Source organism: Corvus cornix, chromosome Z, assembly GCF_000738735.6.
Source record: "Corvus cornix cornix isolate S_Up_H32 chromosome Z, ASM73873v5, whole genome shotgun sequence".
Taxonomy (NCBI): domain Eukaryota; kingdom Metazoa; phylum Chordata; class Aves; order Passeriformes; family Corvidae; genus Corvus; species Corvus cornix.
In genome coordinates this window covers 73,876,409-73,900,852 of record NC_046357.1, presented here as the reverse complement: position 1 = coordinate 73,900,852, position 24,444 = coordinate 73,876,409, and the positions used below count along the sequence as shown (strand labels likewise).

The 24,444-nt window shown below is 38.2% G+C and overlaps 1 protein-coding gene across 2 annotated transcripts in view; it reads right to left on the bottom strand.

The window, feature by feature from the left end:
- The window catches only part of EDIL3 (EGF like repeats and discoidin domains 3), a 237,376-nt gene that overhangs the window by 77,855 nt on the left and 135,077 nt on the right, over positions 1-24,444 (bottom strand). For both annotated transcript variants that reach the window (XM_039566793.1, XM_039566792.1), the window contains one exon: positions 20,041-20,154. In XM_039566793.1, coding sequence (XP_039422727.1) covers positions 20,041-20,154 — 114 coding nt within the window. The remainder of the gene's footprint in view (positions 1-20,040; positions 20,155-24,444) is intronic.

The window sequence follows — 24,444 nt, the reverse complement described above, 5'->3', positions numbered from 1 at the left end:
GCATGGCCCCAGGCAGCAGCAGCACAGCTGAGAGCAGAGGTGGCGGCGAGCGGGGAGCTGAGCGGCGCAGCCCAGCCTGGCCCACGTGGCCCCGAATGCGACCCCAGGAAGAGCGCACAGGCATGAGCGGCCCCGATGGCCCCAGCAGCTCTGTCATCTCCAACGCAGGAGCAACCGAAAGCGAAAGAGAAAGCAAAAACGCAGTGAGGCAGAAAACAGCAGCCGCTCAGAAAAAGGAAAAGATCATCCTAGCTAAGGATTTAGGAATAGTAAAGTGGTATAATGTTAAACAAAATTATGGTTTTATAACGAGATGTGGCAACCAGCAAGACACATTCGTTCATAGAACTGCTATTAAAAAGAATAACCCTGAAAAATGCATCCCAAGCTTGGGAGATGGAGAAGTAGTAGAGTTCAAAATTTTACAAGGTAGAAAAGGGTTACAAGCAGCAGAGGTAACTGGGCCTGATGGTGTTTTTGTGAAAGGCCATATATATGCTAAAAACCATAGTCATGTTAGACAATATCTCCATTGTAAGCCCTCCCTACAGTCTCCCTTTCCTAATCCCACCTTTCCCTTTTACCCTATGTCCTATTACCCCAGCGTATTCCCAATCCATTTTTCCACCCATGGTTTCCCTCACAAAACCATACCTTTGCCAATTGTTTCCCCAAAAATCCCTTTCCAATGCCTAGTGGGGGATGAAGAGGGGGAGGGAAGAAATTAACTGTTGTTGTTTAGAGTTCCAACGGCTACAAATGGAAGAAACCCTCTCCTGCCTCAGTTTCCCCACAAAGCATGCTCAGAGAGTGCTGTCTCCCTTCTGTCAGCCTTAAGATGTTCCAGAGAACCTGTTTGGACATTTAAAGACTCAGGAGGGTGGCTTGTTTTGTCTTGAAACTGTTCTTGTTATATTTATCCAGTTGTTTTCAATGTTAAATTTTAAATCTCTCTTGTTAAAAATAAACGGGTGAAATGTCGGGGTCTCCTCCCCCTGCCATGTAGCCCTGGGAGAGGGGCCCTGGGACAGAGATGGGGTTTCCCTGCCCCTGGTCAGCCTCGTTCCCCATTGGTTGTTTTGTGTTCCCCTGCGTGGGCAAGGACCCTCGGGTCTCATGACTGTAGGAGTTCCTCGGCTGACCTCCGGCCATGCGGCTCTGAAAATCTCTCTGAAGCATCTACCAAGAATCAGTCCATATATATTTCTTTTCCATGGGCCTCACTGATTGATATGCGTGTTGCAGTATCTGCACTGTAACATTCAACAACCCCACTTGGTGTTTGATCAGTGCAACTTGACTCTTTCTTATTCCAGTTTTTTTTGTGTCCTGATTCTATGACAGTGGACAAAAATGTTCTCTTCTTAGAACAGCACACCTCTCCTTGCCATGTGAGTTACTGGACACCTGCAAGCATGACCCAAAATCCAGAATAAAGTTTAGAATTCAGGAAAATGATTGGCTGAACCTTGGCTGCAACACAAAGTTATTTAACTACCAAATCCAAAATACTTCCTCTGAGTTTATACCACTTATTTAAGTTACAGCATTTGACAATTCACTGATAGACACTACTTTTATTTTATTTTGTTCTCAAGCAGCAAATACGAATTTCGGGAAAAAGAAATAAATTATATTGCAGTAAGGCCTTTAGTCTCTCAAACTGTGTTGAGCTCTCATATAGAAATACATTAATCTTTATGTGAAAAATTATTTTTACTTTTCAAATTGACACTGTGAAAAATAACATTTCTACCATGCCTGAGTGTTGACATTAACCATCGACATAACTCACAGCCACTCAAATACCGCTAAAATTAATCCGAATAAAACAAATTATGGTGCAACACTAAAAACTAACCTTCCTCATAAGATTTTAACTACGTTCATACTATAGAATGTAAATTCATAGTAGCTTTCAAGTAAAATAATTGTCATACTTATCTAAGAGATGACAGACAAAGAAGCCATAGCCCCTAATTGCCTCATAACAGTAACTGATTATTACTATTTTTAGCTTAGGGTGCAGTGACATGAAAAATACATGGTTCTGAGTTCTTTTTACCAATCCAAACATCTTTTGGTGGACCTGGACTCAGGCAGCTGCGGGTGGAGGAGATTTGTGCAACGGTGGGTCTATTAATTGCCTCCTTTGTTTCTAGCTGTTGCAAATGATCGTGGCAAAGGCTTCAGCCAATTAACAATTTAAGCACAACTTAGGTATTTAAAGCCAAAGTTTGGGGTTTAAAACCAAAGGGCTGCATTGAAAAATAACCTTTATTTGCTACTGCTGGCCCCTGCACAATCCACGCATTTCTCCTCTCCTCCGGTAGTGATAGAAATATTTCTTTGAACAATAGAAGAAAACTCAACAGCTTTCCAGCTATTTTAGGAAATTTGCTAATTGGACACTGTTTTGACAACTACAGACAACTTCTTTCAGAGTTTCTTGGCTTTATATTTGCATTCATATATCTTTAGTGGCATGTAGGTTTCTTTTTTTGTTCATGGAGTGTGCAGCATAAACAAAACCCTACCTATGTGCCTATTGCATTATATTGTAGTGTATCTCCTCTTATCCTTGAATTCACTCCAAAGGACCTTTTTTTTGTCACAGAGCAATATTTCTACTCCAAAAATTAATAATTTTAACCTAAAGTAGATAACCAACTAGAACTATTGCCAATTTGAAGGCAGGTCATGACATACACATCCATGTGGTAAACACTTGATCCTTCTTAAATCATCCTGTTCCAAAAAGCAACTTCGAAAAAAAAACCCAAACCCAAAGCTTCTCTTGAAAGTGAAACTGGAATGACAGGATAGAGCCACACTGAAGGACAATCTGCATTTCTAGCAGGTCCACAACAGAAATCAGTGGGATCCCAGCACCAGGGTAATTAGCATTCCTGCCAGCTGGCTTGACAACGAGCATATTCATTTGCCAGGAGAAGAGTGTATTCTTTTCAAGAAGCAATTCTTATTTTGCTGCCTAGAGATGTTCTTTCTGCCTTTTGTGGTTTGGCATTGTTTTTATTCCCCCCTGTCCATCAGAACAGCAACTGCTCCTAGAAATGATAGCATGGCTTGTTACAAGATGTGTTCATTGAAATTGCTGCAAGAGGTATTCATTGGAATAGTTTAAAAACTACATTTTGGCACTCATATGAATCCTGCATTACAATGGGATACATTTTCTTCGGAAAGAAGCAAAAGGATGGGAATATCCTACAATATACTGGTGAGGTGATATGCTAAATATGAGCTATATCCACCGTCCTGGACACACACGGCATGCAAATGACAGTAATTTAAATCTGGCTGCACAGAAACAGCCCTTCTTATGATCTCTAAGCTGTTTCCATCTTCTTCTATAACCCATCCAACATTTTAATAACTGAAAATTCAGATATCTTCATTTAGATCTTGCTCCCGGAAGCCATTTGGTGTAGATATAACCTTATATTCATGTAAAGCAACTTTAAGGATCAGGGTTTGAAGCCCTGTTAAAAAGACAGAATTAATTTAAAGGTTGTGTACTTTTATTAGGGTAGAAAAAAAAATCAGAATGAAGGTTCAAAAAATTCTGGTTTTATATATACGCAGTAGTAGAATTCATTTATTAGTATAGCAGTGCAGTAAAATGTTTTATTTGTGACTCTGTGGTGTATTTTAAGCATAAATCTCTACATCCAGATTTTTTTAATATCCCCTTTTTTTTTTTAAATCCCCTTATTTTTCCTTAAATCCCCTTATTTTTCCTTATCAACATCTACTGAACCATAAAAGGGACATTATTCTGAAGTGCTTAGAGAAATATCCAACCAAACAAAGCAAACATAAAGAATGTAATTCATGCAACCCAGCTTCAGCCACCTAAAAATTCCTTATCTACCCCAGACTACCTGCTCAAGCTCTGCTTGTCATCTGTGGGAGGAAACCGGCAACTCTAAACCACAATTTTAATCATGTCATCATCTATTAAGCAAGCATTCAAGACAGATGTAATTAGCTTTCCTGTGTCTACTGACCAAGAACAAACCTAGAGCAGCTTAGTGCCTAGGTTTAGGAGGCTAAAATTAAATGAATGCAATGAATTTTAAAAACACTGGAAAGATATTGCTTTGAAAATAAAGGATGATCTATTACCTGCAAAGCTAGAAGTAACTAGGCATTTAACATACCTGGGCTTTACAGAAAGAGGTCTTTGAGAAACAGATGCTGAGGAGGAGATGAGCAAAATAAAAAAAAATGAGTATAATAAAAATAATCCAGACTTTGGTTTTTCTGTTTGACAAACATGATCACAAAAAGGTTGATGTGCCTTTGGAAGTGGCAGGAGAGAACCTGTGGGTCCTGGTTGGGAAATTCACCACGAGATGGCAAAGATAGCCAACAAAAACAGCATTGGGCAGAGCATTTCCAGCAGGTCAAGGCAGGGGATGTCTCTCCTCAGCAGAGGGAAGACACATCTGGGGTGCTGAGCCCAGTGCTGAGCTCCCCACTGTTACAAAGACAAAGATTTACCAGGGTGAGTCTTGCACAGGGCCATGGTCATTAAAGGAATGGAGCATCTGACCTGCAAGGAGACACTGACAGGGCTGGAAGTGCTCAGCCTGAGGAAGGGAAGGCTCAGGGAGTTCTTATCCATGTGCAAAAATGTCTGGTGGGAGGGAACAAACACCGAGGAGTCATCCCATTAGTAGGACAAGAGGTAATGGGAACGAGTTACAAAATGAGAAATTCCATTTGAACATGACAAAATGGGGTTGGTCTTACTTTTTAAATGGAGGGGGATTTTAGTTTGTTCGGTGTATTTTTTTTTTTTTAATTTTTTTTAGTGTTGTGTTTTTGTTATTGTTGTTATATTTTTGCTTTTGGTGGGTTTTTCTTGGTAGTGTTTGGGGTTTTTCAATGTGGGAATGGTCGAACACTGCACCAGGTTGTACAAGAGGCTGTGGAGATCCATCTTTGGAGACACTAAAAGCCTGAGTGGACGCAGGCGTGGGCAGCTGGCTCAAGAGGTCCCTACTCAAGGAGGGAGGCTGGAGTAGTTGGCCCTGCCAGCCTCATCCTTTCTGAGATGTTCTGGTTCCAAATCTTTGTGACCCCAGTTGTTTTCAAATCAATGCTGACAGACAGGAAAATCCTAGCATCAAACCAGCCCAGAGGATTCCTTCCCAAGTAGGAGCAATCTGACATTGTTCTCTTGATTTTGGAGTTTTACTGATTTACAGTGGATGAAGATTTGTCCCTGAGTACTTGACTTTATCCAGTATTACACATTAAATTACACATTACATGAAATAATAGTAAATAATTTGTTCATTAGCACTTTTTCTCCCCTCGGAGTGAGTCATAAGCAGAACACTATATATTTATATATATATATAGATATATGTACGCTTTGTCCATTTTATAATGTGCTTGCAGTTCCAATTTGTAAAAATAAATTTAAATATGAAAGTATTTAACTTCCACCGAGTCCCAGCATTTCAGAATGACAGCTGACAAACAAAAATTCTGCTTCTTTTCCTATACCAAATCAATTTTTTGCTGATAGCTGTATGGATAATCAGCATATTTTAAAAAGCAGAAGAAGTTATAACTGTAGGAATTACATCTTCATTTCCAGGGGAAGGTAGAGGCCCAAGGAGACTTTTCATTTTACCAGAAGTTTCTGCCTTTGCATGTGCCTGCAGACCATATATGTGAGCTCCCACCACGACAGACTGAAGAGGAGCTACAATCAAGTTATTTGAAGCACTGGTTTGGCTTTGTACATTCAGTTTGACTTCAGTCCTTCTTGCAGATCGCACATGTTGTGTGAAGGACAGTCATCTATCGCAGCTCATTATCTCATTTATTGTTTCATGGCTAGGCTTCAGTGGTCCAGCAGCACTGACAGCAGTGTACCAGTGCAGCTGGAGGTTACACAGACACAGCAGGTATATTCCTATATACTCCTTTTTTGAAACGTATTTGCCTCCTTTTTTATCTCTTTTGTAAATCTTTTAATTTTTTTTGTTGCTGTTGTTTTTTGCCAGGCACATCCTTACTTCCATCTCATCTGCTCTCAAGTTTGTGACAGGTATTTCTTCTTCCACCACAAGCAGCTATTTCTTCTTACGCCTTCTCTTAAAACGCCACTTTTAAATGCAAGCAAAGCCTAAGCCCTCCCACACAGGGGCAGGTTTTCACTCGGAATCAATTCCAGATTGTGCAAGAGCTTGTGCATGGAACACTAACTTTTTAAATTTTAAAACTCTGCAGACCTCTAAAATGAGTTTAAAATCACCATTGGCCAAAGGAGATGGTGTAATACCACAGTCATGTGAGCTATAAATGTGGTTTAGCTAATCAGACCATTACGAATAACTAAAAACCTCTAGTTCCAGTGTGTTGGTGCTGCTTTGGGCTTCAGTATTCAGTGTCTCATCTTATGGGCTGGTGCTTGGAGAATACTGGTGACCACAACGCAGCTCAGCTTTGCACGTTTTAGCTGCTTGGTATTTCAATCATTCTGCAGCTGATCAAATTGTTTGCTCAGTCCTGGTAGCTCAAGTGTTTTTTCCACAAATCCCGTGTTCTGATCTGAGAGATATTGAGCAGCTCAGTTGTAACGCCTCGTGTTAATTGTTGTTCTGAAGACTCATCCTACAGGCAAGACTAAATTGATGCTTTCATTCCCATTGAAGGAATTTAATCAGCATTTCCACTGGGACAAGGGAGCAGATCATGTGTTCCTCTTTCTAGTCAATACAATGCAAATGAAATTGCAAAATAGAATTTACAGACACCTTTTTTTTTTTTTTTTTGCACTTCAGAAGGCTTGGAGAACATGCAGTGCCTGTGATTGTGTCAGATTTTTTGTCTACTACTAGATAAAAAAAAGTCAAAGGCTTTGTAACTTCAAGGTGACTCCTAACTACACAATGAAACAGCACATTTTCACATTCCTGGATATGGTGATTTTATAAAGCTATTCACCTCTAAAATCTGACTAACAAAAGGCATTTATCTCCATAGGTTTGCTCCACAGATTTAAAACAAAACAAAATGGATTTTCTTGACCAATTAACATTTTAATTATTATTACTCTGATTTCTGAATTGTGACTCCCAAGGATGTTAGCAGACAGTGTGGTACTGCAGCACTGAGGTGCAGGATATGATTAATCTTGTTTTATGCCCTCGCATAAAATAATGCGCGTCAAAGGCAACATCTTCACCAGTTTGCATCAGCAGCAGCTAACGAGCACACAGACACTTTCAGACAAGCAAAACTTTTCAAAGGATGCTGTGTTAAGCTTCAGGTCTGCAGGAAGTGACATGAAAATGAAGTGATTAGTTATGTTCCATGCAGCAGAAGACAGCTTTTCAGACAGTAATGGGAAGAATTGCACCTATTTGCTGATATGTCGAAAGAGATTAAGTGCTTTTTATGCTGATGTAGCATCTCCCCAAAAGCAGTGCATTACTCTGTTACCACAGTGGCCAGCATGGTTCATGTCTATAAGCAACGGCCATCAGAACTAATCAAATAAAAAGAAATTGAATGTTACTTTCTACTTCTTAAGAGTGCCATTATTGCTGAGTGACTGCCATGCACTGCCATTATCAAACCCTCTTTCATACTTTTATAATAAGGTCATAAAATTAACTTTCTGCCTTTATGTGCTCTACAAGCTCCATGCTGAGGACACAGACTGAAAATAAAGTTAGGCAACTCCTAGGCACTCACAGATTTAAAAAAAAATGGAAGAAAAAGGATTTTCGGTGTCTTTCAGGCTTTTTTTCTTTTCTAGCAGTGAAGTGATTTCATGGCATAGTGTTTTCAAGAACTGGGCCAAAAAAAGATTTAGGGGCTACAGAGGTGTACTGATAGTTCTGTAATTAAGATCACCTAAGGAACCTAAGAAAAGGTATGGAAAAGAGCCAATATTCCCCCAGTAAATGGCAGTTCTGCTTCACTTGTTGGAGTTCTTAATAGAGATGGTATGCATAAGGATACGAGAAATACAGTGGAAACAGCACACTTGGATTTTCAGAAGGCACTTGGTGAGGTTCCACATGAAAGGATCTTGCCAGGGAGTGGGGAAATGGCCCTGCTGTAGACAGAAGTCTAATTAAAGAACAGAAAATGTCTTTTCAGGACAAAATGTTATCAGTGGCATCCCCCCAGAGTCAGTGCTGTAATCAGTTTTACTCATCAGTGACCTGGAGGAAAATGTGAATGGGGAAACTGTCCAATTTGGAGGTCTCTGGATCAAATGCCCCTCTGATGATGAGCAGCTCTACATGGGCATGGAAAACTGAGTAAGTGGTCAAAAGGGTGACAGATGAACCTCATTCTACACAAATGGAAGAGACTGCATCTACAACAAAATCCCTAAAATATGCCCGCACTGTGTTGAACGTGGAAATGGCCACTGCGGCTGCAAAGGGCAGAGGATTGTTCAAGCTGGAGAGCAGCAGAATGAGGAGGGACACAACTTTACATAAACATGGATGAGATTAATTCAGAGCCGTTCATCACTTCGACATCACTGAAATTAGGGAGCAGTAACTGAAATTCACAAAATCAGCTTAGCCTGTTTAAAAAGAACATCTTTCCTTGTAGATACAAAATTGCTGCTAGCAAGGATTTTCTTGCTATTTTCTAAGTCTGTGAGAGACTTTTCTCTCTCACAGAAGAGGCAGCAGAGAATGTAAACAACCAAGCCACCTGCAACCTTGAAAAGTCTTGTTTATGGTATAGTAGAAAAATATTTTGACAATGGATGTTTTAGGATTTTAGCCAATCACCCCCAAGGGGTGGCTGGTCCTTTGTCCAATTAGACTATGAAGAAAAAAATCTATGAAAGAGTTTGTAAAATAATTAAATGGATCAATCTTGCTGCACAATTCCTGCCTGCTGGATCTTCTTCTCCTCCTCCTCCCTATAGCTGCAGGACACGGTGATATAACCTAGGGCCCAGGCCTGCAGTAATAGTTCTTTGCACAGTGGGTTGTGATCTTCTGGAACCTTCAAGAAGATGCAGCATCCAAGGGCTCAAAAACAAATTGGACCAATTCAGGCACTGCAGGTCCAAGGATGATACTAAAGAGACTGGCCAGGGGTGTACTTTTAATATTCCTGTTAAATTATGATTGTCATTACCACAGCCAGAGACACAACATTAAGCCACCCATTGTTGAACTACTGGACGTAATATGAAGGATTTTTACATTCCTTAAAAATTTACCACTAACATCGTAGTGAAATTTAGCTAAGAATCCTTTTTTTTATTCATATAACCAGAGTATTTAAAAATAAACTCTCCAAGAAAACACTCTGCATGCATAATGCATACCTACAGTAGTTCCATTAGAATAGAAACTAAATGTTAAAAAGCTACTTTTTCAATAGCATATCCTTTTAATGCTGTTTATAGGCTCTTTAGTTGGTGTTCTGTAGGAAATCTAATTATCCAATAATTTAATTTTATACAGAAAAAAAAAAAAAAGTTGGTTAGGGGATTACCAAGAAGAGGTTTATATTTCTAAGCTGAAAAACTAAGAAATAATATCCTCTTTCCTGAAATAAAAATAAACATGGTCAATGAAGACAATAGATAACTGTGACATTTACATTTCTAGTGTTTAGGTAACATCATGTAGTCAGCAAAATCCAAATCATTTAGCATTTTTGTTTCAAGACTAAAGTATAAATAAATATTTGAATTTACAGTGGAGAAAATCTCCTCACCTAATTTACAAAATGCTTTTTGAAGGTGTTTGAAGAGGCGTAGGTTGATTTTGTAACTTTCACTAATAACTATGTAAAAACAACTATTCATAAATGTTATAACAAAAGGCAAATGGGAAATCACCTGTCAGCAATACATAAATAGGTGTAACTCCAGTAATTTCCCTTGATTCATTAAACCCTGCTGTCTGAATGTGAGCCAGGAGACCCTATCTGTACTAAGAAACTTCATATGAAGTTGCACAAGGTAAAATTGCAGTGCCAAGCTGTTTGGTTTGGTTCTTTTGATTCAACAAAGTAGAAATAGCACTAAACTAAACTATCAGATAACCATAAGGACTGATCAAAAAATGTTATGCCAGAATAAAAAATTAAACATCTCAGTTTAAATTCCCAATATCTTCTTCATCCCATGTCCTCACTGCCAGTGCAAAAATCTCATATGACCCCAGAATCTTCTTAGTGTTTTTCTTGTCTAAATCTCACTTTGTAAAATTTCTTGTGACTTCCAATCCCTTTGGCTTTACAAGGACCAAAGCACTGCAATGCTGGGTGCTCTTTTGCTAATTCAGCTGCAACAGGAATTGACAGAGCAGGGAAATTTGTTTCCCAAAATGTCTTGTCTTTTGCAAGAAGACCTAATCTCAGCAAAACTCACAGCAAGGAAGGAACATGAGCACTTGACTAGGATGTCTCTTCAGCATCCTCGTTTGCATCCAACAACGTGAATAACAGTGAACTGGAAATGGGGCAGCTTGAGCTGGAGGTTTATGTGCCTTTCAGGAGCTGTAAAGTTTAAGTGAACAAGACTAGTGTCTGCTCAAAAGAGAAGGAAATTCCTTCCCTGTCTGATCAAATCTGGAATCACATTATCCACGCCCCAGCTCCCGGGACACTGGGAATTCTTGTCTGTGACTCTTACACTGCCTTCTGAACGTGCTCCATCAAGAATGCCAGTTACACCCGAGACTGGAATCTGCTTTTCCTCAGGCTGCTTCTCCAGTCATAGAGGAGGATGGTGGCCTCTCAGCATTCCCAGAGGGAAACACTCGTCTGCCTTACATTTCTTATACATGGGCACTGTGGGAAGGCGCAGCTTTTGCTGCTCACAAAAATTGCCCTTCTCCCACCTTTCTTTCCCACTAATTGACCAAACTCCCTACCCAGAAGCCTGTCTTGGTGAATTCCTTGGGGTCTGCTTCTCCCTGTACTTTGCAGCTGTAGCAAAGTTGACACAGGTGTCACTGGGCTAGCTGGTGACTAAAATTTAGGGTTTCCATCTATCCCACTTTTTTTAAAGTGTGGAAAGTCTCTGAAATTAGGACTCTCCAACACCAAATACTAATAACAAACAGCCTAAATAATAGCGTTTCAATATTTAAAACAATGTGCAATCAATTCTAGAGAAATGTAACTTACATAAACGGGGCAAACACGTTGCACACCATTATTAACTACCATTTTACTTCCAGCAGATATATTTGTATATCTAAGACAAAAGCACAGTTTTTAAAGGACCTGTGCCCCATCTCACCTGCAGAGGACTCAGTGGAAAACCCACACCACCTTCAGCAGAGATGAGGCTGAACTGATTCCACTGTGCACTTTGGGAAAGAAATTTAATTCTTGAGGATTTTCCACCTGACCTTTTTTATCAAGAAAAAATAAAACTACCTATGTCTAAAAATGAATGAAAGCAAGCACGCATTCAAATTCACACCTGATGGAAGGGAAAAAGGCATTGTGAAAGATATCATGAAAGGACCAAGAGGTAAGAAAAATAACAGGAACAGGCTCCAGTAATAACAATAAAATTAATATTCATCTTCCTGTGTGGAAGCTCCTATCCAGAAGAACAAGGACATTTTTCAGAATTACTAAAGAAAAATAATCCTATTTGCTGAGAGCGGACATGAGGATTCAAGTTTGCTTTCAGAGTTGTAAATTTCCCAGCATTATTTGTCTTTCTCTAGCTTTGATGTTGTGAATCACAACACTTTTACTTTCTGCGCTACATCTACGATGAAAGCTCACATCACAGATGGGTGAAATTGAAGTGCATAAAAAGCAGGAAGAGTGTAATTATCGCATCAGGTTTCAGCAATAACAGGAGCATAAATGGGAATTGATATTATCTGAATAACAATAAATATAATATTGCAAACTACACGTTGAAACTGATATTCAGTGAAGGCATGTGATGTTACTGTCAAGTATACAGATTTGCCAGTGGAGGGAAAACAGGTTGAGGGGTGGGGTCTACCAGATTTTGCTGGATCAGCAATGGATATTAATGTGATCTTCAGTTTTAAAAGTTTTACATGATATTTTTTGTAAAGAAAATTTCTATCTACACCAAACTAAGAGCTGGCCAAATTACATTCAGCATAAATACTAGAAAACAGTCACCGGTACAAAGGAAAATCGAATTCAGAGTAATTCTGTCAGCTTTCCTTAGAAAGCACTCTATCACAGTTGTGAACATTTAAAGTTTTCAATCTCCTTCATTTCAAAAACTCACTTGCACTCTTCTGAGTCTCTCTTTGTCATCACCATGACTGAAAGAAAATGAAGCCTTTCTCTCTCCCAATTGCGCCTCCACCAAATCTTTCATGTTGGCTCATCCCCTTGCAAGCCCTGGCATCATCTAATGGCATGCAACAAATGGAGGTGGTGGCAGTTGCGGACTGGAATCTCTGCCAGCCCCCAGCATCCCCTCCAGGGTACCTCACACATGGCTGCACCAGTGCCCAGCACTGTGGCTGTGCCGGACTCTCCGTCTGTCCAGAGCAGCAGGAGCCGTGAATCTTCCCTCGGTGGGAAGCTGATCACTGAACATACCACATTTCCTTCTCTTTCTGAAAGCTGCAGGTGGGAGAGCTGTGCTGAGCATGGAGATTTAGTTCATTTAGGGCTCGTGTAACTGTGTTTTGTTCCATTTTATTTTCTCTAGTTCATATGGATTTTCATGTTTCACAGCTTGGTTCGAGCTCCAAGACTTAAATGAAACTCCGAAATGTAACTCAACTTCCAAACCTCCAACTTTTGCAAGGTTTATGCCATGCTCACTTGTATTTCTACCCTGTGCCTGGTTTGTTAAACACTGCAGAGCTCTAGACAGTTTTTTTATAAGGAGTTTGTACAGCCCTGGAGATGATTTTACTCAAATCTATGATTCCTGTGTCCACCAAAGGGTAGCAGCAGACCAGACCAGGCTAATTGTTATGGAAAACCACCCTCCACAATCAATCTATTTGGAAAGAAATAGCCAATATCTTATATAATAAGCCTTATTTTCCAACTGGACCGCTACCTAAAACAGAAAAAATGTTCCTATGACTTGGCTATTGGGAACTTTTTTAAACTGACTGCAGCTGTAAATTTATATATTTAACATACCCTTATATGTTTATATTTAATATACACCCTTTTCATACATTTATAATCATTAGTGGTCTTTCATTCCATGCTTTTAGGGGCTTTTTTTGGTCATAATAATCCGTGATTTCTTTTGAGCTTCCTTCAACAATCTACAATCCAGCTTTTATTTCTTTTATAGTACCAATTTCTTACTTGCAAATTATTTTTCATTTCTGTGAGGACATAAAAAAAGAATGTGCATTATTGACCAGACCAGGAACTTAAGAGCTGTAGGGGCTACTTTGAGAATAATGGAGTGCTGTAATTTTTCTTTTAAGGCTTAGAAATACTGAAATATTCATTGTTATAGGCTTTGCCACAGATAAAAATGCATATAAAAGTTCTTCCAGCAAAGGAACAGTGGATCATATTTATAAGACGAGTTTGGATTTTTTCTCCTCTACTTTTTGTGAGTGTCTAGGATTCTGTATTACTGAAAAGTACTGTTCCCTCAGTAGGAAGAAAGGCAGAAGGAATCCCTGAGTCCATCCTCTTTTTACTGAGGGCAACTGAGTCAAGAATGACACAAACCCTTTAGAAAAGCAGAGGTTAAGTAAGAAAACGTGGCAAGAAAGTTGCCCAACAAGGTGGTTCAAGCCAAAGTCAACAATACAGGGTTGAATATAGGGGTCAGTTAATACTGTGGGCTTTGACACCACACAAAAGGTATTATTGCACTTGATGACTCATGGAGTAAGGAAAAAACTACACGTGAAATATTCTTATTGAGCCTTCAGGACTCGCCTGAGTATTTTACAATGAGTTTCTGTCAGGTGTCTCAGTAAAGATTGAATCCTCCTCTGCCTAATCAAAATAAGATATTGAGAAATTAGTTTTCAAAGAGAGACGTTGCTGCACAGTGCAAGTGCAGCAGGATGAAAATGTGCCCGAAAGCACAGGGCTGTGGACTTTGTTTCAACATCAAACACAGAGAGATCAGGCTCATTTCCCTTTTGTGTTGAAAGGGAGAACTATAGCTCTGATCTGCTGAGCCCAGTTTTGCAAACACCTCTGTGCTGTGCACGGGAGGCCTGGACAGGGAAAGTTTCCACTGGAAGGGCCAGGGTGTGCTTTGTTTGAAGGCTCAGTGTTAGAAATGTTAGAGTTTGATTAATGTTTCTCACTAGGTCATTGAAATGCCTGGGAGAACATTTCAATGTTAACAATGTGTTCTGTCATTTCTATAACATTTTCTGCCTCTTTGCACTTTCATACCAATGCACTACGCAGAAATGCCTGGCAGACAATATTCACAGAATGGGGCAGATTCCGCATAACTCATCATTTTCAGCAAGAGATTCAAGACGGGTTTTGTCCAGTGCAAATATAGAGCTGTATTCCATTCAAGACTAGCTGAAATAGTTACAAATGTGCATAAAGCAGAATTCTTATTACTGATGTTAGCCTCTCTTTCAAGTAACAATTCAACTTTTGAAATAATTTTTGCTTCTATTCTTATAACATGTTCAAAAAAGGACAAATTACTGAGGTTGAGTGGAATTACATGGCCTAAAGTCACATTTGACATGTAAAAATTCTCCCTCCTGCACTTTCAAGGTGTATTTCTGATATGTTTCTGCTCTGAGATATTTCTGTAATCCTGGGGGCTCACACATCCAATATTACTATTAACTTGATATTAAATGGATAAAATTCTTTTAGGCACGAAATTTTTTCTATTCTTTCTTTTGTCTGAGATTAACCACACATAACCCCATAAATCCACAAGGATATCATGTGAATGTTAAATTAACTACCCTGAGGACATCAAGAAATTAATTCTCTATGATTAGTAATTTTGTATACATATATCTACATGTGCACATATATATGTATGCACATTTATAAAACTTCCTTAATTTTTCCATGGAAGTCCTGAATTTGTCATTGAAATAATGACTAGCAGAAATGTACATATTTACTGACCTTTTCTGCAGTGTGTCTTTGGTGAATAAGCTAACTCTGGCTTTTAAATTTTGTGATCTCTGAAGTGAAACAAAGCAAGAAAAGTATTAAAAATCAAATAAGCCCTTCTCTTTGCCTTAAAAACTAATTAAAGATTTTCTACTTTCTTGATTAGACCACAGTCTGATTCATATTTTTTAACTGGTGTTAAGCCTTGATTTCAGGGCCAGGCTCTTTCCCCTGCCATTCCTTCACACCAGCTCTATGTGGCTGTGAAGTTCACTGGATCAAAGAACTGATCTGCTCTATTAATTACCTTCCTTTTTTTCTCCCTTGCCAGTCCTTCATTAGTATATTTGTCCAGCTTTGTGTAACGGTGACTTCTGACTTTATATTTACCAGTGTTTGAGATCATGAAACTGGCGGACATTCAAAACCACCAAACCCAAACTCCACAATGCATTATTCACAGAATTAATCAAAGTGATATTTTGAGCTGTAGGAAAGACTAGGCCCTCCTAAATCTCGTTGAAAGAGATTTTTATGATAAACAGTAGTTTAGGGAACTCAAGCCTGTGTTGATTCCTGGCAGGTGAAGGGTTTCACAGTGGCTCACTACAGCCTTTAAGACTTAACATATTTGCTGGAGGTGAGTAAAGAATCTCAGGCCTTGAATCCATGGTTCCTGAGCAAGTAATCTGGAAATAAGATATATATATATATAATGGGATCTCCTTTACCATTCATCAGATGTAAATCTTCCCCCTGAAAGCACAGCTTTTTAATGTTTCATAAATTGTTTTGTTTTGTCTGTGTGCTTTTTATGCCTTTGTATCTGTTTTCAGCAGGGTTTTTCTGAACCTGAGCATGGAGGCTTCATGCACCCTGAACCCTGCTGAGCCAGGGTTGGTCAGAGCTGGAGCTGTAAGACACAGATATTCAAAATTCACCCAAGACTGAGAGCATTAAGCAGAGGAGTTCAAAGGACAAGTACCTGAAGCCAAAAAGACCCAACATGCTGCCTTGAAAAGACACAAGTGAAATACAGATTGCATGAAAAGGAATAAGACTCTGTTAGAAAAGATACTGTAAAACAAGTTATTTATCCCATGCTATAAATCAAGCTGCAGGGTCATTCCCTGGGAATAATTTTGAGAGATGGAAAATTCTAAAATCCCAGTGCATTAGTGTGTTTTGGATGAAGCTGTCTAGTCTGGGAGTACAAGGCTGTATGTAATCAGAAGTCTTGGACATCTCTTTATGCCTAGATCTGTCATATTTTCAGATAATTTTTTAAGTAAAAAAGACATTGAAAGAATGGGCATTTTCATGTAAATGGAAAGACAATGCCACTTTGATTTCCACAGAGAGGTAGGATGGCGGCAACCAAGAGCAATATAAACGCAATTGTGTACTAACACACAAAACCAGTGGAAATCAATGAAAACGAGGTGGAAGTACACTGCTTAGCAGGATTTCTGACATGCTAGACAAACAAATTGGTGCATTTGCTTTGAATGCAGTTCTCCTACATACGGGCATGTTGAATCCACAGAAAGAGAGGTGGAGGGGCCATAGCATATGTAAAAAAATATTTACAGTGACTATTCTGATCTAGATCTTTAAAGAAAAAAAACACGAGAAAATTTGCCATATGCTTTAATGGCAGCAACTCTTCGCAATTAGCAAAACACAGTTCCAAAATGCACAGTGGTGGAATTGTAAGGTGTCCACTGTCTGGTACCATCTGTTTGATTAAAAATACTTAAATGGAAGGGAAACTGATCTAAAATCACCTGTGGAGCTGCTCACATATTACTACAATTCACTACCCACACTGCTCATGGGGGATTTTAACAGTACAGATCTGCACTGAATAATGCAAGCAGCCTGACACTGATGAAAGTGCCTGCAAGAGAATGCTGTGGTCCACAAAATGAAAGAAAAAAACAACCAACCCTCCAACCCCAGGAGGAACTGTCTTGGAAGCAGTACTTTATTTATGGAGACTCCAAGACTAAGGAAAGCTGTAATGGACATGATCATAATTGATATCCGGAATTCAGCACAGGAGCAAGAAAACAGTTCGGAGAGAGGAAGAACAGAAGGAGATGCAGCTGCATCGAGGAAATGCTGAGGCCTTAAGAAATCTGTGAAGTAATGTGGAATTAATATAGTTTAAATTTTGCATTCAGAAGATGGGGAAAGGTGTTTTCTTCCCGTTCTGTGTTTGCTAAACATCTGCAGGCAGATTCTGTAAATACCAGATGTTTGTTGAAGTGTCTCTTAACAGGCTGATAAGCTCATTCCAGAATGGCTGAATATGTTTTGAGGCCGTCAGTGCTGTGACACTCCACTTTACCCTGATTTTGCCTCATCCTGTGCTTCCCAGAAAGGAGAAGAAGCTGGTTTAAACACCATTTATACCTGAATTGCTAAAAGCAGCCATAGCTAATAAGAGAGAAAGAGAGGAAGAAAGAGAGGAAGGAAGAGAAAAAGAGAGAAAGAGAGAAAGAAAGAAAGAAAGAAAGAAAGAAAAAGAAAAAGAAAAAGAAACTGAATATAAACAACTCCAATTCTCATCCACGCCAGAAACAGACTCAGAGGATGGTCAAGGTGCTCCAACTGTGGTTAAAAGGTCATTTTAGTTATTGCAGAGGCTCTTGGGACTACTCAGAAGGATTTGGGGTGAGCGTCACACAAGGCTCTCAGGACTTGGGTGTAGCACAAGAGTTGTGTCGCACCTGAAAAGTGCTCCACATGAGATAAAATGAAAGGAAAGTTTTTAGGAGATTAGCTAGGAGGAATTAATTGTGGTGAAATAAAATGGTGGAATTAAAAAAGAGGGAGAACGTAGGTGGAAATCTAGGAAAAACTGTCCTAGGTACAAAGTACAGGAGTAACACGACAAGTTATTATTGTAAAGCAGTGGTATTCGGGTTATATCAAACTAGATAAACTATTAGAAAATGCATTCTGGAAAAGCAGCTTGCATGGCGCACTTTTGCATTTTTTTATTCTAGATCCAGGATATTTTACATATTCTGTGATGTGACTCAGGAATCTTTGAGCTTTGTGAGGTAATTCTGAGACAGCAGTCAGTAATTTACATAATTAGCATAACAGTATTTAATTATATGATTACTGTAAATATATGTAAAACTTTGATGGTGTAATTAGAATGTGTAATAACTACTTGTAATTACGTAATTAAGTGTGATGACATAACCAAACTTCTAATGGGTAAAAAAAAAAGGGTATTTACAAGCCCAGCTATAGAAAATGGTGTAGTGCAGAATTATAGAGATGGTAAACTATATCTATTTATATTTATGTCAGTATGAATCCTCCAAAATACAAACCAGAAAGACAGAGTGTGGGTAACATATTTTGCAATTCAACAGAAGAATTCTTTAACTATTTCAATAAACTGGAAAATTTAAATTTTTTTGTACATATATACTTTCTGTTATATGCTCTCAAAAATAGAAATATGTATATCTATGCCTATATATACACATACATAAAACTTAATTCAGTTTAATATATAAGATATGCAACTTCACACAGGAAGTTATTTTTGCATGTCACTACACATACATCTATTAAAAAAAAAAGGAATACAAAATAACAGATGATGGTTCAGAAAACACAGTGATCACTTAAATAGTAGCTGTGACTAACCCATTTCCAGCAAAACAGGAGATTGGGTTTATTTGATCTATTATCGGAGCAGTCAAAATACAGAGGGGATAAACTCTGAAGAGATGGATGAGATTCCTGGTAGACTTCCAAATGACCATTCAATTGCACCTAATAAGGAAATGCACTAATTGTTTCCCCAGCAAATTTTGGAAAACACTTTCATAGATAGGGGGGTTTTCTATAAATACTTTCAGGTAGCCATAGAGACCTGTGAATTCCTCAAAGCAGATCTTAATCTGGTATTTCTCTCTAGAACTACATACACATCATATTGGGTGCCTCAAATATTTTGGTTTTTTTTCTTGTGGTGTATATATCTGGGAAATTTACTGAAGCTACTTTAAAGATATATTTGTGGTTATTTGTCCATCCTGTTTTCCTCTCTATTCTCCCCCATACATCCACAATGTAAACACGGGAAGAAGAATCATATTTTTCAGCTTTGTTACGTTTTCATTTATTTAGAATTCGACTTGTAACAACTTTTTTTTTGCCACACAGCATAGGATTTTCCTTGCACTAGAAATTCCCTTTCTTGAATGTGGAGTGTGAATGAATGGTGGGGGAAGGTGGTTGTAACCTGCCTTCTATCAGAGGATATATTTCCAAATTTGCCCAAACTGGCACATGGAGTAGCTCAGTATTTCAGGTATTTTGAATGTAATACTTAACACTACTAATGTTAATTGTCAAATACTTTCCTGTTTCTTTTTAAGGTATTATATCTTGGAACTATATTAGCTTTTTCCACAATATCATCATTTTAGCATCTTTTGTTTGACTAAAACACACAAGCTTTCATCTTTACAGTATTTTAAACCCAAGAGTCTCTAATATCTAACTGTTAAGGTATATTGCATTTTGTGCCAAAGCAGTTTATTCTATTTTTATTATTTTTGGTCTTCAAGATTACCTAGTCTATCATACATGAAGAACTCATCTGTAGTAGCAACTTCAGGAATCAAACCTTTACGGTGCATCCATAGTAAATGTTATTGTAAAAATCCTTTGAGGTTGTTCCCAGGACAGATCCATTACTGACTACTGATTCTATTAATGACTTCCCCCCAAACCACTGGTCCAAATTTCAGAGGCTAGAGACATGTTAGAGCAAATAACAGATATTTTTGCCCTGTTTCTACATTTGTTGATATCTGGTAGCAATTACTGTTGCAGACAGGATATTTGGTGAGATGAAACCCCAGCCAGAATAAATTTTTTATATTAAAAAATCAAGTTTTAAAACCATGCTGTACTTACTCTGTTGGCAGTTCCTTCCCATAAATTCACCTGGACATTCACAGGAATAGTTGGCAACAAGATCTGTACAGATTCCACCATTCTTGCAGGGTTCAGCTTCACATTCATTCACATCTGCAGGAAGCACACAAGATGATGCCAGGATTAGCAGAGAAATAGTAAAAGCAATAAACACACGTTTAAAAGAATGGATTAAAAAAAAAAGAGAGAAAATTTTTATTATGTCCCATCATACAATACAATTTAAAGATTTGCTCAAGGATTTCCACTGTAAATTCCAGAGGGTATCAGGGCCAAAAGTCACAGTTTGGCCTTAAAAAAAATCAAACTGGAGTAGTTCTGATGTAGGAATCAGTAGTGATCTTTGCAACTTCAAGAAATGTAGCAACTTCTTTATCAACAGATGCCAGTTAAGGATGTGTCTCAGTTCATCTTAATTCATTAAACATCTAATTGACAAGGCTGTTTAACCATCTAAAAATTCCCTTCCTGTGCATGAGTTAGTGGGAAAATTGAAACTAATAACTCAATCTAGAAGCCAGCAAATTTCATTAAATTCAAAACACAGAAAAGGTGGGTAATTTCACTTCAGTTCCTCTTTTCCAGTGCACTTTGTCAAATGCTGCAAGAATAAGCCTCCCCTGTGTTTTTCAATGTAGTAGCCTTGAAGTGTGATACCAGATTCCTTTTCTCAAATGTGATGCAGAATTTTTCAGCCACCATTAAATAGGCAGAGGGAGGGCAATCATGCACCAAAATTAAAATTCTCAGTCTCCACATTTATATTTATTCTGCATGGAGTAGAGATGTTGAACGGAATTTGTATGTTGCTGTCCAAAAGGGCTGCACCTCTGCAGTCAAACATTTTAAACAGGGTAGAGAATGTGGTAAACATGGTAGATGACATGGTAGATAATATGGGAAATCACCAGTAGGCAAAATGCCCTGGGAATTGATGTCATGCTTCTTGCTGTTGTGTTGAATCTGCTTCTGTCCCCAAAATGCAAATGGTTTTTCTGTGCCGGCATACACAAACTAAAGAAAATGCTACAAAAATGTCTAAATCTTATGCAAGATGCCTTTGTGCAGGAGAAGCAAAATTCATTTCTGTCAACAAAGTTGCTTGATAGTTGATAGTTTGACTATGTAACTTTTATACTTTCAACTTGATTTTTTTTTAGTACCGGGAATCTCTGTTCAAAAATTCAGTGTTTTAATACAGTGAATAGGATAATCTTCCCATTGTTGTGAGCAGAAATGCAGAGACAGACTTCCAGCTAAATATGAAGGCCAGTTTCAATTGTTTGAACCAGGAAAATTTTGGATTTTTATACTAAAATTAATGATGGCAATGGATCTCTGAGCTTCTTTTTAACCCCTCATGTTTTATTATATCTTGATTATAAAGATATCACATACTGGAATAATAAAACTTTAGAGTAAGCTGAATTTTTTCTATTAAAGATGAAGAAGAGGAGTAACAGCTTAGAGTGCAAGAAATAAAACCTGCCAAGGGAAATGACCAAAGAACAGACCTGTTCAGTTTGAAATTAAATTCTTTATATTTATTTATAAAATTTAACAAGATTCTTCCGCTCCCTATTTGCCTTTTTAAGCAAAGCCCATTAACCTTACATTTTTATCAGGTTATTCATCATTTTAATACAGGCCAACACATTTGTGGGGGGGAAAAAAAATCAAGGTCACTGCGAACTAAAAAACATTAAGTGAACATATGAACTATCCCTCACTTTGGTGAGATGCAGGTGGTAATTTATCCTCTTAAAAGCTTTTCTGTGTAAAGTCAATATCTTCTCAAGATTTTTTTTTCCTAATTTGCCATTCCTGTTGTAATATGTGAGAGAAAATGCACAGCTTTCCAGAATATTTCATATTGTCTGTGTGGTGACAGAGAAAATAAACTGAGCTTGAAGCACCACACCATTTTAAAGCAATCCTCGTATTCCATCCCCATGGAGCAATCAGTAATGATCAGAGCAGAAGGATGGAGGCTGTTAATTATTATCCTTGTTACTTGGCTCCTACAATGATTTTTCCCAGTAATTTCAGAACCTTGAGTCCCATCAGTTCAAACAAATATGTCATATTTTGTGAATGAGGAAAGATTGTTCATTGCATCAGGTCTGACGTGTTTAGTTGAAAAGAAAATCAACTAAACTGCATTAAAGAATAAAGAACATTCTTTAGCATGTGTTAAATAATAATTTCTACAAAATTATGTGTTTTCCAGTTATTATTTCATTTGATTGAAAGTGCAGATGCAGAATATTTAATTAAGGGTGGTCTCTATGAATTGTGGTGAGATTATGTTCAAATTTCCAGATATGCCAATCCTGATACCACACTTTACACCAGCTGGTGTGTTCCTTCCTTCCGAAAAACAAACTTTGTTATATATCATGACAAGAAGTAAACTTCACTAGAAATTTGAAAATGCCAGAGTTTCTTGAGTAGTTGCTCCTAAAGGCAATAAAGCCTCATACAGAAAACCCTCCGTCTGTTATCAGATTCTATTTCTTCACTGACAACAAAACATATCTACATAAGAGGGATAGAGGGGTTTATTTTAATGTAAATTAATAATGCACAGTAAAATCACTGCAGGTTGCTCATGATTTTTTCAAGCAAGGTTAGGTCTTAGCTTTGAGGCAGATTCTTATGCTTTGCTCCAAATAAAATACAGAGAACTAGGTGCTGCCAGAGAAATCAGAGTTCCTCACAGAAGGACTTGGTAAAACTGATAAACCCTGAGTGAAAAGGACTCATCAAAAGGCAGAGGGAAAGTCTGGGTTTCTAGATAGTGTCCACGTTAGATAAAAAGCCAACAAACAAACAATAAAGAAAATGAAATAAGAAAACCTAGAGGAACTACAAAGCCCAAAACCCAACAAACAAAAAAAAGTAAATAAGAACACAAAAAAACCCAGCCCAACCCAAACCAAACAAAAACCACACATGAAACCACCCCAGAAACCCTAATCCAAAAAACCCCAAATGACCACCCCCATGCCCAGCCTCCCAAGACTTCTCTACTGAAGAGGAATTCTGAAATTTAAGGTGATGCAGGGAACAGGGAAACTGACCATTTTCTGAAAATAGATTGTTCCTCGAATGAAATAGCTTGAAGGGCTGAGAGAGTTGATTAGGAAGTAAAGGCTACGCTAAGGTTTCTTTTCATGCTGCAGATGATTAAATTTAAATTTCCTATCTCCTAAGATCAATCCATAACCAGGAAGCTATTAAGCACACTTCTGTTTGAAGCACAGTCATGGTGCAGCCTGGAACAAAACTACACTGCCAGAAACTAGGAAAGTAATAGAGAACTTGTCTTTGTCACATAGTGACTTGGAGAACCATCAAGGGGCAGATTTCTGTGCTTTTGACTTCCTTTGATGGATTTTTTTATATATATATACACACTTATTTAATTCTCTAAGTATTTAATAAAATGTGAATAAAAACTATTACTTGCAAGTGTAATATAATTAAAAATACCTAGCCCTCATTTTGGGTTTTACCTGTTAAATATAGTCACATGCATTTTCCTGAAAAATCACCCCCCATGAAATGGGTATTTAAATTATATAGCTATTTTAATAAAAAAAATTAACTCTTACTTAAAGCCATTTGAGTCCCTCAGCAAGCTGCTTGCTATAAACCTGGCTTTATCTGGAGAAGGGACCAATAAACTCAATTTAACTGCATTTTTTTTTGCCAACACATCCTGTGCTTTGGCTGTGAGTTCATACCAGTGTCTTGTTCCTGTCCCCTGCCTGCTTGTTCTTTACACAGCCCAAATTCCTGGTTCCTGCCACCTGAACCCTTGTTTCTGGTCCAGAACTGCCTTTTGCCATGCAGGCTTCCTGAGGCTCCCTCCTGCCGACCAGAACATCCTTCCCTCATCCTTTGGTTTTGTCCTTGTTTTGGCTTCTGGATCATGCTCAGTCTGCTCATCTCAGCTCCAAGCCATGTTTTAAATCAGTCTTCTATCGTGATAAAGTGGTTGGCCCATCACAGACACAGCATTTATGTTCAAAAGTCTTCACTGGAAGTCAACATGGCCTTTATTGGGAGAATTGATTAAACATAATCCAGTTATGCTTTACTAATATTGCAAATATATATTTTCCCTATAATAAAGTCAATTTAGGATACAATTTAGTACAATTTAGGAACAAAAAATCACCTAGCTGTAACCTCTGTTTCACAACTGGCTTCTGTGAAGACCCACAGCCATACACTGGATAAAGATCAATTCACAGTTTGAGTAACTTGGCACTCCCTCCTGTGCCCCATATTTCAATATTTTGAAATACTTCCCTACCTGCTCCTACTTCAAAATAAAAGTTGTAGGTAACTGACAATGTGTTCAAATATCTTTAC